This window comes from Ctenocephalides felis, unplaced genomic scaffold, assembly GCF_003426905.1.
Source record: "Ctenocephalides felis isolate EL2017-DRISC unplaced genomic scaffold, ASM342690v1 CF-g0.4_SCAFFOLD_01170, whole genome shotgun sequence".
In the NCBI taxonomy this organism is placed as follows: domain Eukaryota; kingdom Metazoa; phylum Arthropoda; class Insecta; order Siphonaptera; family Pulicidae; genus Ctenocephalides; species Ctenocephalides felis.
The window spans coordinates 33,572,052-33,592,092 of NW_020537324.1; the positions used below are offsets into that span (position 1 = coordinate 33,572,052).

The 20,041-nt window shown below is 31.2% G+C and overlaps 4 protein-coding genes across 4 annotated transcripts in view; all 4 read right to left on the minus strand.

Annotated features, from left to right (window-relative positions):
- The window catches only part of LOC113366224 (RNA-binding protein Rsf1-like), a 187,348-nt gene extending 186,606 nt beyond the window's left edge, over positions 1-742 (minus strand). The window contains exon 1 of the mRNA XM_026607797.1: positions 418-742. The gene's annotated coding sequence lies outside the window, so the exon portion shown is untranslated. The remainder of the gene's footprint in view (positions 1-417) is intronic.
- Positions 743-807: 65 nt separating this feature from the next.
- On the minus strand, positions 808-2,207 carry LOC113367109 (RNA-binding protein Rsf1-like). Its single transcript, XM_026608738.1, has 2 exons — positions 2,075-2,207; positions 808-1,442 (listed from the first exon to the last, which is right to left on the minus strand). The coding sequence occupies exon 2, from the start codon at positions 1,387-1,389 to the stop codon at positions 808-810; it is 582 nt and encodes a 193-aa protein (XP_026464523.1). The 5' UTR covers positions 1,390-1,442; positions 2,075-2,207.
- A 1,543-nt stretch (positions 2,208-3,750) lies between these two features.
- LOC113366314 (mediator of RNA polymerase II transcription subunit 17-like) lies at positions 3,751-8,085 on the minus strand. The gene is made up of 9 exons (XM_026607903.1): positions 7,907-8,085; positions 7,575-7,839; positions 7,039-7,223; positions 6,356-6,606; positions 5,555-5,760; positions 5,254-5,489; positions 4,974-5,177; positions 4,030-4,444; positions 3,751-3,890 (listed from the first exon to the last, which is right to left on the minus strand). Exons 1-9 carry the CDS (start codon positions 7,993-7,995, stop codon positions 3,810-3,812), a joined length of 1,932 nt encoding a protein of 643 aa, XP_026463688.1. The 5' UTR covers positions 7,996-8,085; the 3' UTR covers positions 3,751-3,809.
- A 1,645-nt stretch (positions 8,086-9,730) lies between these two features.
- The window catches only part of LOC113366696 (malate dehydrogenase, mitochondrial-like), a 47,885-nt gene continuing 37,574 nt past the window's right edge, over positions 9,731-20,041 (minus strand). Inside the window, exons 4-9 of the mRNA XM_026608351.1 lie at positions 11,635-11,835; positions 11,243-11,428; positions 10,972-11,172; positions 10,697-10,829; positions 10,486-10,595; positions 9,731-9,960 (exon numbers count right to left, since the gene is read on the minus strand). Of these exons, the coding sequence (XP_026464136.1) occupies positions 9,742-9,960; positions 10,486-10,595; positions 10,697-10,829; positions 10,972-11,172; positions 11,243-11,428; positions 11,635-11,835 (1,050 nt within the window). The 3' untranslated portion in view covers positions 9,731-9,741. The remainder of the gene's footprint in view (positions 9,961-10,485; positions 10,596-10,696; positions 10,830-10,971; positions 11,173-11,242; positions 11,429-11,634; positions 11,836-20,041) is intronic.

Genomic DNA, 20,041 nt, shown 5'->3' on the forward strand with positions numbered 1-20,041 from the left:
TTTGTATTTATAACATAATACTAAGTAAAAAATAAAACATTAATCAAATTTATTCACGAGTTTTACTTAAGTCTTAATTTATTATAATCTTAAAACCTTAAGATAAAATTTTTGTGATATAATTACATAAGAGTAAAATGTTGATGTATTTACAATTTATTATGTATCAATAGTTCTTGTCCTGTGCGATCTTAGAATTGACTGATGACATTTATATCATGAATGACGAAGTTAGTGATTCGATGCGATGCGTAGTAACTGCAAGGGAGTCAATTCTTTTATAAAGAGCAAAAGCATAATAGAGATACACCATTAACTAACTGAAGTCATTATTTATTAATATAATTGATACTTTGATATTTATTATTTCAAAATTGATACTTTCTATTTCAATACTGATAATGTGAGTAAAAGTACCTTATGAAGCTGGTAGGTATCAGTTCGGGAATATTGCTTATCATATGAAGATTTGCAGATTTCCCACAATTAGTCTCGCCATCAAGGTAGGTTTGGTAGTACATTGTGCCAGGTGATCCACAGCATTTTACAGCAGTGATTTTATGATAATGCAACAGAGTGGAATAATGATTCACATAGAATATATGTCATACTAAGAGATTCCCAAAAGCAAATTTCATGAACTATTGAACACATCTATTATCACCCCAATTATAAATAAAGTCTTTTCATTTGTTTGATTTAAAATGTATGTCAAATTATAAAAATATGGGTGGTATACATATAAAAATGACTCCCACAAAAATAAAAAAATATTATTTAAAATATTTATCAAACTATACTAATATACTACTCTCTATCTCTCCCCGCTAACTGGTGATCGTGATCTGTACCTTGAACCCCCGTCCCTACCGCCCCCGTATGAATCGTAACTACCATTTCCAAGTTTTCGCGATTGCCATCACGGCTGCCATAGCTGTCGCGACTTCCATAACCACCGCGCCCGCCGCCATAAGAGTCGCGATCGAAACCGCCGCGTCCTCGCCCCCGACCTCTAAAACCGCCGCCCCTGGAACCACTTTCGTAGTTGCCTCTAAAGCCGCCACCCCGACTACCGCGGAAACCACCGCCCCTGCTTCCTCGGAAACCGCCACCGCCGCCACCCCTAGGACCACGGCCGCGACCCCGCGATATTTCTACGCGCAACTTTGAACCTAACACTTCTGTACCATTCAAATTATCACAGGCTGTTTCGGCTTCGTCCTTGCTGGCAAATTCGATGAAAGCGAAACCTGGCGGATTGAAGGCGACCCAAACGTTATTGAGCTTTCCAAACTTCTCGAACTCGCCTTCCAGATCTTCCTTTTTGATGCTGTCGGACAGGCCGCCGACGTATACGCGAGTTCCCTTTGAGTAATCTCCGTCACCCATGATGATAGAAGTTGGAGATAGAAGCGATGTAGTCGTCGAAGCGCCGTAGATTACTGTGAAGTAATTATAACGGGATTGTCGATCGTAGCGATGATAATTAAGAGCCTAAACAAGCCGGTACAGGCGATATAAGGCGCTGCGATGTTTTATATAAATACTACGAAGTGATCCGGACATACACAATATATATATTACGACATAATTATATCAATTGCTATGTTCGGAGAGGATCATGCACTATTATCAGGAAATCGAATGAATAATATACGAAGTATTAAATATAGATTTATTCGTCGATCATAAAGCAAATGCGATCCAGATGATAATTTAGACAACACGAATACAATGCGTAGTTGCCGTGTTTTAAGTAGAAGTCCAGACGCCATTTTCAACCGGGATTTAAAGCAAAACAAATCAAACAGAAACGCCGCAGTTTTAACGCAGAACAAGTTTTCCTGTTTGATATTTGTTGAATAATATTCGTTGCAAAAGCGATGAGAGCTAGTAGATTTATATCACAAGAAAATAGGTGCATAGTCGTGTAATGGCGGACAAAATGGCGTCGAAGATAATCGAGTGAGGCACTTGCTTTTTATCTACGATAAAAATTAAACGAAGCAACAATTATAATAGTAAATGATGACTTGAGTACGCCGAGGTGTATCTCTTATCAGCTTTTATTTACCGTACAGCGATGCGTCGATATTTCTTAGTACTCAGAATCACTAACGAACGTCACAAAACTACTAAAATTTATACAGACGAGAAGACGAATGAACGCGGAAGATGATGCGCTAGCTTATATAACCTCGGTTTGGTGCGAAGTTCAAAGGGGTTCACATGACTGACTGAACGCATACAGTTTTGTTCATTTATGCATCTGTAAGTTGGTATGTGTGTGCCAAGCCATCTTGCAAGCCCGCTAAACGCCATTTATTGATTTTAGTAATGTTTTATTATAGTTATATTAAAACTACGTTATTTATATCAAATCCTGAAATTACATATTATACTAATTGAGATTATTTATGGAAATGAAATATAGAGAATCATCTAACTCCTTCATTGTCTGTGCACTGAAGAGCTTATCATCTCATAAATAAAAACTCTACACATCATTGAAAATAAAATTATATTTAGGCTATTAGAGTACATTGAATCGATATGTAGAGCATTGCATTACGAATGAACGGTTCTAAATCCTTGCATTGTAGAAAACTGCTGAGATATTACTATATAATATATTAAGTAAATTGGAACTTTTATATATGAAACTGCTATTCTCTATTAAAGCAAATTTAAATGTAATGCACATATTCAAATAACCGAAAATTTAGAATTATATTGATAAATAATATACATATATCTAATTAAATTAAATTTAAACATATAAATTCCTAAAAACATAATATAGAAGCCTTAAAAAATAAAAGGGCTGATGAACGTGTCTATTTTTTCAAATATTCCACAAGATATACAAAACCACTTTTCAAACTTATAAACTATATAATCAAATATTTTCTAAAAATATTATTCTTTCTTACCTGTTAACTTCAATTTATATGGCAATTTTATATTTTAGCCTATGGATATATGATGAAATTGTATATTTAGGTAAACAATTGTTTATCTGTAAGGTATCGTACTGTATATAAATTATTTATATGTTACACTATAGACAATTTAATGTATGCTCTAGTAATTATTGCATAAAAATAATTACTAAAAGCAGATTTATTATCAAACATAAATTGTTTAATCTTACAGAATCATAAGCCATATAATGAAGCTCAATCAAAGATATTTTAGCATTTTTGTGTACAATTATATAGATATATACATAAAATATTTTTTACCCAGCAATTTTTATTTCAAAACCAAAAAGCAGTTTTATGGATTAATCAATTTCTTTCATCTAGCTCACTAGATTTTGAATTAATCAAATGGCAAACCTTTTGAACAAGCTTTATTTTCATCTAAACAAAATCTGTATCTTTCTTTTAAATTGATTGATATTTTCAGATTCTAGACTACAGCTATTAATTCATAATAATCGAACTCAACTGTTGCTTATGCATAGAAAAAATCAGGGAAAATGGTATATTACAGAAGAAATACAACATGGTAGATTTGATCCTTTCATACATAATGTTCATAGATTTAGTATTATTTACTTCGATTAATTATTCATTATTTTTAGACAATCATTCAGATATATACAATATTTCATACCACCATATATACATATTTTGTCTTAATGAATTTAAATATATAACTAAAAGCGTACTAAGTACTTACCACAAAGCAACTGCATACTTTCACAAACTGTGTAATAATGCAGTGAATAAAGAACAAAAGAGACTTGTTATATAAAAGATGTATATTCAATATGTAGATAAATATTTAATTTCTATATTGTATTAGGAGGAGCTAGTTAAACTTGCCATTAGCAACTCCATTTTATTTAAAAAGTTTTTACCTTCCATTTTTTCAATTCGAACCTGAAAACAATTATAAACAGTTAACTCTCAGAGCACAAGATTACCGGCTAATTAAATAATAGATAATATTCTCTATTTAAATTATATATCAATGTAGCAGATTTTCTTTTGTGTAAGTACTACAACTGACTTCAATTACCTCTTTATATTGACTGCCAAGATTTTCCCACTTTCTTTCCTGAACCAGTTGACCTGGGAAAAAGTCTTTTCTTGGACTTTGAGATATATAAACTTGCATTCCATTTTGCGGTTCACATCTAACTGCTATAGCACGATCTCCCATAGGCGATGCTAGAATGCAGCTGGCAGCATTTCCTAAAGGCTCTACTGGTCCAATTCCTAAATGACTGCTTGTTGCCAAATGCTGCCAGCCCATACATCTGGCTACAGCTTGAAGTGCTAATATTTGGTGTTGATATATTTGGCAGAAAATGAGATCTCTCAATTCTTGCGGTTCATATGACATATGCATTACTCTTCCATCTCTGCATATACATTTTAGTGATTTTTCTCCAACATGAACCACAAGTGAAGTTCGGCACACAGTATCATACCTATAAATGTAATGTGACCATTTGAATAATTATTAATTTTTTTTTAAATTCTCTCTTTATTAATATTTTTTTACTTTCTTTTTAATTTAGTAATATCTCAAACACATTTTCAAAATTTTGTAGACAAGCTTGGGGATATTTATTTAAAGATACTTCTTGTTACTTCAACTTTATAAATTTGTTTAACTTCAGCTTTAATTTATTCTCAAAGTTTACTTATCTATATAATATAGTTAACTTATCTACAAACTAAGTATACCTTCACTCTTGCTACTTCAACTTTAGCCTTTTTTTTAATTATATCTGGTTTACTCTCAAATGTAACATGTAAAGTCATACAATCAATTTACTAGAAGATTAATGAATAAAATATGTAGCATATGATAATGAGAGAAAAAAAAATAAAAAGAGAAAAAAGTATTGTATTAATAAAATGATATACAAATTCTAGAAATAGTTCTTTTACAATTTTTGGGGTAGAAGAGCATGTTAATATTAAATCTTTTAATTAAAAACAAAGTTTACATACCCATGAGTCATAATATTAATCTTGACACAACTTTGTGTTGGGCTATTCAAAGCATTCCAATGAGAAACTATTAATGGATCTTTGACTTCCTTAGCTATTGTATCCAAAACATATTCTGTACGCATTCTCATAAAAAAGTGTTGTGCTTGTTGAATAATTTGTTCTAATAAGGTCTGACTTTTTGTCATTTCTAGAAGTTCATATCTGCAAAAATGTTAGTATTTTTTATCTAATAGAAGGTTTGGTAAAAATTAAACAGCATATCAAATTTAATCAAAACCTGTCTGCTGCTGTAGGTCCTGCTAAACTTCTTTTCCTGCTTGGCCCTAATGGTCCACTGCTTGGATGAGGAAATGGATGATGTGTATTTTTATGATGTACTTCCCTCAATAATTGATGTAATGAATGTTCTAATACATGATCATGTTCAGTCTTTTGCTGTGCTGGATTTCCAGAACCTGTTCCCCCTCCTGTTGAATGGCATAGACCAATAATAAGTTGAATTCCAGGAAGAACCTAAAATAAATAAAAACATGATTAAAAATGATAAATAATTCTTAGTTTCTTAGGTATATTCTTACAGTTGCCATAATTTGATTTCCGACTACCATGTGAGGAACTGGTGCCCTCAATTGCACAGCTTCCCGAGCTAATTGACTAAAGAGCTCTTTACAAAACAATACATTTTGAGCAGCTTCTAATCGCTGTTGCCAATGCAAGTCGGGCTGTGTGGCTACTGGACCAGGGTTCAGGAGACTTATGGTTGCCGAGCATAAATCTTCTTGATCTATAAAAATAGTTAGATTGATCTGTTTGTTTCTTTATACACAGATGTGTTACATAGATTTTATGAGTTAAAGAACATACTTTATTTTAAAGATCAATCAAAGAGCAAAGTGCAATTTTAAATTAGAAATATATATATTTTAGTAAGAATCACAGCCAATTCTTTGAGTGAAAAAATACATACATGTTATTACACCACATATGTTTCATAGTAAGAGTTAAAAAAAAAACAAAAACAAAAAACAACATTTTACAGCAAACTCACATTACTTTATGATTAAAATTGTGACAAATTTATTTTTAATTTTTTTAATTCTATTCCTGTTCATTTTGCCTACTTTGAGTAAGGCACTGAATGATATTATATTTTTATGTAGATATTTTGATTTTTCTGGATTCTGTTTTAAAGAATTTTATTATTTGCATTACGATTAAATATTTATTTCATATATATTTAATATTTACAAAATATTTTTGCAAATAATATTTAAAGTAGTACTGATCACCATTACATGCCAAAATTAAAACATTTTGATGTGATATAAACATTATCTATCAAATGTGAACTTTTTAATACACATATTTTGTGAATTTACCTTTTTGACATAAAACTTCTATATAAGCAACACCTTGTAGCTCACTAGGGACGGTGACTCTTAATGCAGAATTATTTTTACTACTGCCACTTGAGGCGGTATCAGGGCTGTTCGTATTATTGGCAGGCTCTTCCTCTGCTTTGGTTACCTCAAACATACCAGTTTGGGTATATTTTGATCCTGCAGTTCTATAGCTCAAGTCTCCAATTATAGAATTTGAAACCTTTTTTAAACGCCAATTCTGGCGCAGCCTATAATCAGTAAAATACATTTTTTTAAATTTCAAATAACATAAAACCTTCCAACTTTTATTCTCAAGGTTTAAATAAAATAGTTAAGCATTTACTATTAATATTTTCAAAGATACTGAACAAAAACATGATTATTGTTTAGTTATCTATTCTAATTATTAAGATTTTGATATAAAAGAAGTTTTAGTAAACTTATCTCTAAGAATTGCATAGAAACAATTCAAAATAAAATGTGATCTTGTTACATTATTTCTTTTCAATTTAAGTTTTAAATGGATTGAATCATTTGGAGTTCTTTTTCTTAAAATATGTTGTGACCAAAATAAAATAACAATTAGTTTTTTGCTGAGCAAACCTTTGTTAGCAAATTAGTAGTATATGTTATAAAAATAAGACATTATAAAAAGCAATCTGCAAATCTGGATAACAAACCTTAATAATTCAATATGAAAGTCAGGTGTGTTTCTGGAATTTCTTTGCACTTCACTATGACATGTTCTTAGTCGTTCAACTCCTGTAAGTAAAACTGTTCCAGCCCCAACCAATGCTTTTTTACGAGCATAAACACTGACCATTGGTTTAACATCAGCTGGTTCTTGTGGCACTGGATCCAAAACCTTTCGATAATAAGATATATGTATTTAATAAAGATTCAGATAAATAAACATAAATTTAAACATACACAAAGATAATTATTTGGAAATTAATCAATATAGTTATAAATAAGTAAAACAGTTGCATTGAAGACATTGCAATAAAGTTAATTATTATATTTTCAATAAAATGAAATTTTAAAATGAATGGCAAATGACCATTATGATACATTGCTTAGACGATCATGTTACTACAGTTTTGTTAGAATTCAAGTAACATTTAGATACTATTCTTTATCAGAATTGGACTTCAATTTGTTTACCATGACCGATGATTTTAAAACATTATTTCAAAAAAGTCAAGTACAAACTGACCATGTATTTATTGCCCTTAGCAATCGCAAGAACATCTGCCAAGACACAAACTTCTGTAAGTGCTTCTCTTAATTTATTTCTAACTGAGTCCCATGGCCAAAGACTCGATTGAAAATGAGCTGGATCTTTTACGTCTTCTTCTTTGATACCAGTTTTGCTGTCAGTATCAGTATTTTCCTTTTTGATTGGAACATCATTGTCAGGTTGTTTACTAAAATCTATTCGTTGGGCGAAACGAGCAAGATTCTCCGATAATGAAAGAGGACTAAACAATAAAAAAATATTAGAAATATAGATTAAGAGCTAATACTGATGTATAAAAATTTACTAACGGTTGGTAAATTTCTTGTCCATCGAAGGTAATTTCTTGAATTTGATTCTCAATTGGCGCTTCGATAGAAATATTTACTGAAGACGCCATATTAAAATGTATTTTGTATAAGTTTATTAGCTTAAAACCATTTTCTACAATCTCGAATTAAAATTCAACAAACAAACATCTTGCATTAAAGATCTGAAAACGCAACTGTCAAAATGTCAAACGAATGCGCTTCCATAGACTAGTTAAAACACAATCCTAGACATGACACATAGCTTATACATACTCTTATTTTATCTATGCTTTTGGTTTATTATAAATTTTATTTTCATATTTGTTTGTTTGTTGTTTTTATATTTTATGTATTATTATGTTATCTGGGACATAACATAAAAAAGTATTAATCATTTAGTTAGCAGTTGACCCTACTTCTTAGACAATATAATAATTTTACTCAGAAGATTTTACTCTATAAGGTCTGTCACTTGATACGCTTTAGGCGCTCATGGCGAGTAATGGCAAAACATACTGCGAAACATTTTTTATTTGCTTTTATTAGTTAATTTAAAAAGTTAGCAGCAGCGTGTTTACTTACGATTACGAAATATTTATCTTTTCGTATATATTCAGATAATGTCCATGCTAGATAATATTTAGTATATTATGTATCTACAGTGGTTTCCAACCTTTTGGTACTTTATTTTAGCATGCCACCACTCATAGAAAAGAAGAGTAAATGTCCTCTCTAGCCATAGTTGAGCCCTCCCAAAGTTTCTTACAATCTAATTATGGCATCGTGCCAAGGCAAATTGCTGGTACTTCCCGTACCAAAAAAATTTTTTTTTTAACTTTGAACAAATAAATTTTTGAGAAATTTTAAATTTTGAAAGAAATTGAATTTTTGGAAAAAAAACTTTTGGGAAAAAATGTTTTTTTTTCTTTTGGTATATTTTGGAAATTTTGAACTATTTTCAAAGCAATCGCTTTGCTTTGAAAAAACAAAGCATAGAGACAAAATATCGAAACGCGTAAGCGTCGCCGATGTTACGGAGCCCATAGAAATGTCTACAAAATTGATACGCATTTTTAAAATTTCCATAAAATATCTGATAATTTGATGTGCATAAGTCTAATGATCATTTTCGACCGCCAAATGGCTTTTTCTTTACTTTTTTTGATAGATCTTCGAAACAGCTAGGCCTGCCTTTCCAAAAATTTAACGAAGTTACCAAATTTTTGCACTTTTTGCTCCGTATCTTTGGAACGGCTAGACCACCTTTGCCAAAAACTAATTAGCACGTCTCCTTATCAATACGATTCGAATGTTTTTTGAATTATTCAAATCGGTTGATCGGTGTTCCCAAAATCGTCGACAAAAATTTGTATATTTGTATCCGCACACACACACATACACACACGCGCACACACACATACACATATACACACACATACATCAATTTTTTCTAAGGTCACGTTTATTGCTACGAAAACCAAAAATTAATGAATAACATATATTCATACATGATAAACTTTTCAGACAATGGAAATTTGAGATACATATATAAAACACTCATTATTGAGGCCAATGTGTATCTATGTAAAGGTCGAAAATATCTTACACAAAACTCTGATCTTAATTCACATGGCTATAATTACCATGAATTTTCTCCTGTAATATACCATTTGTGAGAAAACATTTTGGATATCAACCTGCTCAGCAAGTCAGGCCCCGTAATATAGTAAGGGTAAAACACGTATGATCTAGTAAGTATTTATTGAAATAAGATGTATATTTTCAAAATTATTAAAAAATTACTGTTTCCAAATATGTGCTTAAAATATTAAAATTTATTGCTTAGCTTGCTGTTGTTCTTTAAATGGTAGAACTTGTGAGACATCAGCTTCACTTTGCTTTTCCACCATGCGTTTGATGCGTCTCATACTAACATGTTCACATGTTACGTAACTCTCACCCGTTTTTATGAGATATAATAATTCAGCTCTTGACTCATCGATCATTTTTTGTTCCTGCTGAGATAGGGTCGGAGGGGCGTATTCGACAACTCCCTAAAAGATCCCATTTATTCATAACTATATGTCAGTAGCAATTTATCTTTAGATAAGATAGAAATACTCTGAACAATTGTTTAATATGAGTCATTGAAAATATTAAAAGGCAAAATCAAAATTTGACAATCTGATTTTTAGTATGAGTATCTTATGGACAAAGGATTCTTTACTATCGAATTAAATGTCATACTGTCGAATTTCATAGCAACTTTGTCTTTTGGAAACAATTCAAATAATTCTATCACATATAAGAAAATCACAATAAAAATTACGCCAATCGCAATAAAAATGTTTTAAATCACAATTTAACGCTCCACTTTAGAATAATAAAATTTGCAGGAATTAAGTAAGATGATCTCAAGTCTCAATCTCAATCTTCGAAGTAAAGAAATAAATGCATATCTCAACTTACTTTGAATTTATATAACTAAAGAACTAAATCATATGTAAAATCTGAACATAATCAATACAAAAAAAAACTAAAAAATCAGCATCAAATGTATAAATGTTTACTATGCTTACCTTGCAATCAACATCGACTTGTGTGTTAAGGTACGGAGCAATCTTTGCTATATCCGGAATAGTTTGTCTAACAAATGCTCCATCTACGCACGTAGGCCCCACTCGAATGCCTGCATTGCAAAAATCGTCATTTTGATTCAAAACATGCATTGTTGAATTTGAATTTTCATATACTGGAAAAGGGTTGTTCTTACTGACAACAATAACTTACCTTTTACGATGTTTACGATAAATCTGGCAGCAGCAAACCCTTGAGAAAGATCTGCAGCGCCTTTGAAATTTTTCATATTACAAATTGTGTCATCTGCATCACGGATTAGTTTTGTTAAGCAATCCACTTGACCCTATGAGAATTGAGAATTCATAAATACAGCCAATTGAATTTTTTTCCACAACCAATTAATAGTTCACAACTGGTCGGATAGATATTGTGGACTTCATCAGTATTTTATTTTTTTGTATCATGTGCTTGATTCAGTTAGTTACCGGAGGAAACCTGCAGCAGCTTTGATCGCTGCTGAGAACAGGAACGGTGAGTGTTCTTCCATATCCCCCATACAGTGGTATGCTAACTTCACTAGGTTTCGCCCCTGTCACCATGCTTACAAGAGTATTGGCCCGCATAGAACTTACAGAGGTGACACCAAATATGCGACGTGGATCATAGACGCAATGCTTTTTGTATACCTAAATAAAAAAAACAAATAATAATTCAGATCTTGAAATAATTATATAAATACTTATTGATCCTTCCCACCTCGCTGACCATTGGTACAAGACATGTCACTGGAGATGTGATGACACAGAACATAGCTCTCGGGCAGACTTCAGCGCAATGCAATGCAATTTTATGAACAACTGATGCATTTAATTCGAATAGCTGTATGTCGGTTAAATGTGAGTTAGGTGGAAGACCGCTGCATGTAGCTACAATGTCCGCCTTCTAAAAAGTGGACGATAAATTCAGTTATTAGTAATTGCAATAAGAGTTTCTAATTCTATGAATTTACTATCTTTTCTCCATCTTCTCACTCTTTAAAGTAAAGAATTGAATTAAGTAAATTTTACATTCAGGTCTTAATATTCTAATGGACCGAACAGTACCGAACAGTACCGGATAAAATAAAAATTTCGTATATGAATGGTTACCTTTACTGCAGCTTTAAGCTTAGCGGGTCCCTCATAGGCAGTGATGGTGGTTCTGGTGTCGATGTGGCTGAGATCAAGTGCTACTGCTGGAAGACCACAACCCTTGTCGTCGTGTAAAGCCAACTCGTCAATCAATGGACATTGCTTTAGCATCAAGGCGCAATATCGGCCGCAACCACTTGCTGCCCCGGTCACAGTGACCTAGTAAGAAAATTTTTATTATTATTTTTAAAACAAGAGTTATTTTATCAATAACCTTACTTATTTGACGATACAAGCAACTAATAAATGAATGTTAAATATATGATGAGAACAGAAGAGCAGCACTATGCCTATTTAGTATTTTTGATCAGCAATAATTTTGTTAATTTACCAGATAGCTGGAAGGAAAGTAAATTAAATGGTATTTGAGCATTTGTCTATGTGGATATGAAATACTGTCATTAAATAAACACCAAAATGGTTTATAATGACTTTTATTGTCAGAAATATGTAACACGATACTTCATTATCTTTTATACAAAGGTTATGGATATAACAAAATATAATGTTTTAAACAAGAAATTCTTGTGCTGAATTTTCTTTTTTACCTTTCTATTTCGTATTTTGTCTTACTGTTAAGCCAGATTTTTCTTTCTTGTGCAATCATCACCAGTATTGTTTAGCAGCCTTCGTGTTATGTGCGATTTTCTGCAAAACCTACGTTTTCCTGAACGAAAAGATTTCTAATATATCTATTCGGATATACTTCCGAAATAAAAACCAAAAGAATCATAAAAAAATTAAAATGTTTAATTCGCACGCAAAACTTTAATCTTACAATTTTTGTATGATTTTGATGACTTGATGCCATTTACCGACATCGTGCTTATGCTAGTGCTATGCGCAACTTTTGCACACACTCTGGCAAAATATTAGGGCACCATGCAGCATTTAGCAGAAATGTAATGTGGAACAAGGTAGCTTCAACGAATTTCGGTACTATCGTATATGTTTAGAGACACATTAAGTTTAAAGTACGCAATTATTAAATTTAAATTCTTGTGATATCTAATATAAAGTAGTTTATCATAATAGTTATTGCATATCTTAATGCACAGCTTACTGCATCAAATATAAGAAAACGCAAGTTATTAGATATGTTAATAATATTAACAACATATATTAATTTAAAATATGTTTACAGCGCACTTTATTAGATATTAGATATTGGTTACACAACCATTTGAACTTTATATATTTTATTTGTAATAAATTCTTGGTACATTAAATACTATAGTAGGGGCAGTGCTGGATTTACAGTAGGGGCAATCGGGGCTACTGCCCAGGGCGGCAAATTTTTGGGGGCGGCAAAATTTGGATAGTGAGAAAAAAATTCTATACAATATAATCAACTTTTTTTTAACAACAATTTTCATTTCAAGAAATATAACTAAGAAAACATAATGCGATTGCAATGCAAAATTTGGGTCGAAATAACCGATTATTAAAATTTATTATTTTGCCTTGCCTCTCTCTCCGAACGTAAATTATCAAATTGGTTAACAAGTCATTATCAAATTTGTCAATTTGGCTAATATAAATATCCGTAAACAAGCTGAAAGTTTAAGAAAAATATTTTCTTCAGTTCTCGAGCCTTCTTAAAATGACGAATTTCTGCACTTCCAAGCTTATAGAGTTGAAAAAAAAATTAACTAGTGACGCATGGCATTGTGCCTTCAAATTATTGAAACATCCCGTACTGAAAAATACATTTTATAAAGAGCTTTAAAATTGTAAAAAATTGAAAATGAAAAAAATCAACTTATAAAACACATTTTTTGTATTTTGAAATTTTTTGAAAATTATGAACTTTTTGCAAAGCAATCGCGCTGCTTAGCTGTTTCAGAGAATAAATATCAAATCTCAATTACCATTTTTCGTAATTTGTGTCAAAAACTAATCAGCACGTCTCCCCATCAATACAAATCTAATATTTTTTAATTATTCAAGTGAACACGGATCAACCGATTTAAATGATTCAATTCCTATTATTAAGGAGACGTGCTGATTAGTTATTGGCCAAGGCAGGTCCAACTGTTTTGAAGATACGGGCCAAAATGCCAAAAATGATAATTTAGTTGTTGAGAAAAGAAGCGTCCAATATTATTCAAAAAAATTTATAGAATAAATAACTGCTTAAATTTGTGGGTGGCAGGTTTAGCGGTTTCGATGATCCAATAAAAAAATTTGGAAAAGAAACATTTGGTAGACAAAAGTGATCATAAGTCATATGCGCATCAAATTATCAAATATTTTGAAAATATTTTAAAAATAAGTATAAATTTTGTTTACATTTATATGGATTATATAACATTGTTTATTCGTTAGATTGCGACGCGGCGCTTACGCGCTCCTATATTTTGTCCCTACGCAGCTGAAGCAGCGCGATTGCTTTAAAAAGAAGTTCGAAAATTCGTAAAATTTCATGGATGGGGCGGCATTTTTGTCAGTGCCCCGGGGCGCCAAATTTCTAAATCCGGCCCTGAGTAGGGGTATCTGTATATAAATTTATTTTATCACAAATTATTATCATTAGCATTTTTAAATTCCGGTAGGGTGAGTTTTTGTGATCGTCCAAAAATCGAAAATGAAAGTTTCTGCATGTCTTTACATTTCAGAGATTTCTGATCATTTTGGTTTACTTTATATTAACCCTTTACATGTGTACCCTTTGTGCACATGCATCACTTCTTCTAATTATCACATCAACACTTTTTCTCTTTATAAAAATTTTATTTACATTTTTTTGCGATTACTATAATTTACTCTTCGTGAAGTTAAAAAAAATGCCAATTGATTATCAAAAATAATTATTGGACATAAGCATACCAAATTGTCAGATATTTTAGTTTAGGAGAGAATGAATTTTAAATGATCACTAAATAACAATTAATATATTATGTTAATTCGCCATGATTTTTATTTAATACTGAAACTAAAATTAGAACCATGGAACCATTTTTAAAGCGTTTTATATGAAAGATTCACTTTGACAAAGTTACAAAAAAACAGAGCTTCAATATTTCTCCAAAAAGCTTATAATTATGATAATTTTTATTTTAAACATAACATCAACTAGTAGGGTGTATGGCATCGTGCCTTGAGGCAAATTGCTGGAACTTCCCGTACCGTAACGAAATATTCGAGATATACTGAATGTTTTCAAATAGATTATTATTAATATTAAAACATAGTTTAATATTTATAAGAATTATATAAACTGAATATAAGTTGAAATTATTTTTTTAAAGTATATTAGAACTGAAGTCAGAATTAAAAATAAAATTAAAATTATTTTCGATATACAAAAAAATTTTTTTTTGAAAAAAAAAGTTGCAACAAAAAATTTATTTTCCAAAATCAATTATTTTGTTAAGACAAGCAGAAAGTTCTTTGAATCATTTAAATCAAACGCTTAGTTCTCTCAAAAACTGCCATTTTTTACATATTTAGCTCCGTATCTTCGAAATGGCTGGGCCTGCCTTTGCCAAAAACTAATAAACACTTTTCCCAATCATTACTAATTGAATGTTTTTTAGATAATTCAAATCGGATACTCCGTTCTCTCAAAACTCGATTTCTATTTTCTGCACTCTTTGCTCTGTATCTCCGAAACGGCTGGACCTGCCTTTGCCAAAAACTAATCAGCTCTTTTCCCTATCAATAGGAATCGAATGTTTTTTGAACCATTCAAATCGGTTGATCCGTGCGCCCGAAAACGTGACTGGAAATTTGTATCCATACATACATATACACACACACATCCATGTTTTCTGAGGTATGCCAAAATGTTCAGAAACCTTCAAAACGTCGAGAAATGTAAAAATTTTCAATTTCGATTTTCGGCCCATTACAATAACTTACCCTACGGGAAGTTAATAAAATTAACAATGTGACTCCCAAGAATAATAAGTTTGATTAGAAAATGAATTACTCTATTTCATAGAAAATGATTCGTAAATTTATAAAACCAGATCAGAATCAATTCTTAAAATGAATTGTCTTGACATTTTATCTGGTTAAAAATTTTGACATTCTGAAAAAATTGTGGCGCCCCAGGGCCCGGGCCTCACTGGCGTATGGGTTAATCCAGCACTGATTCAGATTGTTCCAATCTTCAACAAGCAAGCAACGCTTTTATATACAAACAAGTCGATGGAGCATCGCGCTCGTGCGTAGCCTCGCTTGTATTGAGAGAATCGCGTCTGTTCCCCTATTCCGCCGGTACCTTCTATTGAAACGGATAGTGTTAGTCCCTTGTTTATACTGACCTACCCTAAGATGACCATGTGCAAAATAATTATACATCGGATACACATTGTAGTTCACGATCAACGTTTTGCGAAAATTAAATTCAGAAACACATGGAATCATATTAATAAAGTACGTATGTTCGTTCGTATAGTTATATTATGAACATTTTATATTTTCTCATTTTCCAACTATTAAAAGAATTTTTCGCGTAACAAATTTAGTTTTCTCTGCTTAATTAGTTATTGATTCCAATCGAACGCTGATGTGTCGAATAACCAATTCCATTGCTCGATTGAACCGTACGGAAATACAAGGAGACAAGACACGAATTTTGTTCGACTTGTTGCTGATGCCCTGGTAATTCAGAAAGGTAAAATCGAGCAGTTGTCACAGTCGGTCTTGGGATATTTTAATTAATTAATTTAATTTGAAATTAAATTAAATTCTTAAAAATCTTAAAATATTTAATAGTTTAATTTTATTTAAAAACAGCATTTGAGTCTACACTTATTTGTTATATATAATATTGCAATTGATTATGAAAATAAGATTAAAACTAAAATAAATTGTATTTGACCAGGTTACATAATATACGCAATATTTTTTAATTATTTTAAATTAATATTATTTTAATTATAATTTTTAAATATGCTATACTAATGAGACTTAAAATCAGATTATAATTAAATGTTTTATAATATGAATTATTTTATTGAATTTTATTTAAAATGACCTTTTCCAACATGGATCAAGTTCATGTAAATTCAAAATCAGATGGGATTTAATAAAATCTGCTTTTAATTATTTTGCATAGTGCTGAAATCATTTCTGACGAGCTACCAGAGCATCATGCACAGTTATCGAATCGAGCGACTAATATTTACAAATCGTATATTTCGTTCAAGATCATTTATAATCTTTACAAAATTTATTTTTGAACAATGAACTTAACGTAATTTGGAGAATATAAAGTAATATATTAAAAGAATATTAGTGTAGGTTTCTAAAAATTTGCCATCCCCTTTGTAGGTGTGAATTTTGTGTCATCATTCAGCGTTCAAGAAGAAAACACAAATATAAAATATTGTTTTGTGATGAAACAGAAGAAAGCAAAACTTCAAAATAAAAATATAAATATTAAAACTAGTGGTGCATGGCATTGTGTCTTAAGGCAAATTGCTGAAACTTTCTGTATCATATAACTACACATTCGAGGAATAAAAATAATCAATAATCAACAAAAATTGATTAATTAATTAATTTGAAAAGTGTAAACCGCTGGACCTGCATTCCCCAAAAACTAATCATGCTTTTTGAATCAATCTAATCGTACGCTCATTTTCTCAAAAACTGCTATTATTGCAGTTTTGCTCCGGTAATAGAAACGGTAGGACCTGCCTTTGTCAAAAACTAATCTCCTTATCAATAGGAATGAATCATATCGATAAGAATCATTCAAATCGGCTGATATGCGTTCCCGAAATCGTAAAAATTTGTATTCGCGCACAAACATATACATATAGTTTTTCTAAGATATGCCCAAATGTTCAGAAACCTTAGAAACGTAAACATATATGAAAAAATTCATTTTCGATTTTTTTGCCATTACTATAACTAGTTCTATTATGGGAAGTTAATAAATCGCATGATTACTAAATTAAAAATGCGATTAATTGGCAAAAAAAGATATGACAAAATATTGTATCCAAACATACACAAAAACTGCATACACACAAATACATCAATTTTTCTAGGGTATGCCATAATGTTCAGAAATTTCGAAACGTAAAAGTATGCAAAAAACCTCATTCTTAATTTTTGGACGATTACTATAACTTACCCTACGGATATCAAATAAGTCGCATAATTACTAAATTAAAAATGCGAATATTTGGTAAAGAATGATATGATCATATTATATCTACATTTCGATAGAGTTCAATAAATTATTCAATTATTCAATCATGCAAGGTCTAATCCATTTATCTCAATCTTTATGTGATATTTCTTTACTTTCTTTTTAAAATATTCTTCTTCGGTCAACTCCCGTTTAATAAAATGTAATGGTCATGTTATGCATATTAATTTTAATCATTACAACGTATAAAATTCCAATGTCACTGATTTTTAAAGAAATCCGAGTAAAATGTGTGCATGTTGCCCTGGTGCGGAGGAAAGATTGACGCCGCTTGGTACCCTAAAACGGTTGTTTCTGTTTGTGCAAATTTCTAGCACGATATTTGCAATTGTTATGTACGATAACAACATGTTGGCCACTATCCGGCGACTGGAAGGCGATCAAATCAACTAGGCAAACAGACAGGTCACGGAAACACAGAACATATAACGACTAGATTTACTAAAGAGTATTTCCACAATATAGTATGCTATGTATGTTAAAGAACACGCAATTACCCCCGGCTTGTATTTTTACTTTTGAGTATTTTATTTAATTTGGCAACAGACAATTTTATTTTTACTCTCCAAATGTTTGATCATATTATTATTAACAATTGTTAACTATTATTGACTGAATTATATTAAGATTATTGTTGGCCGTGTAATGTTATCGGCAATTTTTACATTTAAACTCTTTATAAGTATAATTAACATTTATATCTAATTCTTCGTCCTAAGCCTCAGTGGTATTTCATTCTCTTTCTGATGTGATTCTTATTAGATATAATAGGTAGTATTGCCACAGGACAGGCCCGTGGGCTGAGTTAAACTCCAAATCGATTCAGGAAAGCATAGATCTCCCATTGCCATTTCACACCGCAGGGCTCGGGCTGGGCTTATTTTATTTTATTTTAAGTGAAAATGGACATCGCTACTGCACGACTTCAGGACGTCCCGAGCAGGGGCTAGTACTCGCGACCTTGTCCATACAAAGACAACGTTTTAAACCGCTCGGCCACAGAAGACCCATTTATTAGATATTGTATCTGCATCACAAATTATCATATCTTCTATATTATCTATTATTAATTAACTTCCCGTAGGGCAAGTTATAGTAATCGCAAAAAAATCAAAAATGAAAATTTTTATATATCTTTACGTTTCAGAGGTTTCTGAACATTTTGGCATACCTTAGAAAAAATGGATGTATGTGTGTGTGTGTGTGTGTGTGTATGTATGTATGTATGTATGTATGTATGTATGTATGTATGTGTGTGTATGTATGTGCGGATACAAATTTTCGTCGACGATTTCAGGAACACCGATCAACCGATTTGAATAATTCAAAAAACATTCGATTCGTATTGATAAGGAGACGTGCTGATTAGTTTTTGGCGAAGGCAGGTCTAGCCGTTCCGAAGATACGGGGCAAAAAGTGCCGAAAACGGTAACTCAGTTTTTAAGAGAACGGAGCGTCTGATTTGAATAATTCAAGAAACATTTCACTTGTATTGACAAGATGAAGAATCGATAAAATTTTCATGGAGATAGGTCTAACGGTTTCGGAGATATAAAGGAAAAAGTAAAAAAATAAGCCATTTGGCGGTCAAAAATGATCATTAGACATATGCACATCAAATTATCAGATATTTTATAGAGATTTTAACAATAAGTATACATTTTGTTAACATTCCTATGGGTTCCGTACCAATGCTTATGCGTTAGACATTGACGCGGGGCTTACGCGCTTTATATTTTGTCCCTATGCAGTTAAAGCAGTACGATTGCTTTGAAAAGAAAGTTCAGATCTTCCACAATATGTCAAAATAAAGAAAAAAAATTGTTTTTCAAAAAAAAAAAAATAAATAAAAAAAAAATTATTTTTTTAAAAAAATTTTTTTTTTCCAAAAAAGTAATTTTTTGTCCAATTTATAGTTTCTCAAAAATCTTATATTTTCAAAGTAAATTTTTTTCAAAAATGTTAATCGTTTTTAAAAAAATAATAATTTTTGGTACGGGAAGTTCCAGCAATTTGCCTTAAGGCACGATGCCTTAATTGCCTTAAGACAGAATTCCACTTACAGCTAGTTTTTAAATATTTTCGTAGTATAAAAATCTTTTATTTACATAACGCGAACTATTGAGATAAATTAATTTAACTATGTTGGTCTTCTAGCTTTGTATTTTTTCGTCGATGCTTTTACCACTTTTA

Coding starts and splice junctions, on each gene's coding strand:
- LOC113367109 (XM_026608738.1), bottom strand. CDS start 1,389: ATGGGTGACGGAGATTACTCAAAGGGAACTCGCGTATACGTCGGCGGC.
- LOC113366314 (XM_026607903.1), bottom strand. CDS start 7,995: ATGGCGTCTTCAGTAAATATTTCTATCGAAGCGCCAATTGAGAATCAA. Junction 6,607..7,038: donor TTTCATATTGAATTATTAAG/GTTTGTTATCCA, acceptor TACTGATTATAG/GCTGCGCCAGAATTGGCGTT. Junction 5,490..5,554: donor GAAATCAAATTATGGCAACT/GTAAGAATATAC, acceptor TATTTATTTTAG/GTTCTTCCTGGAATTCAACT.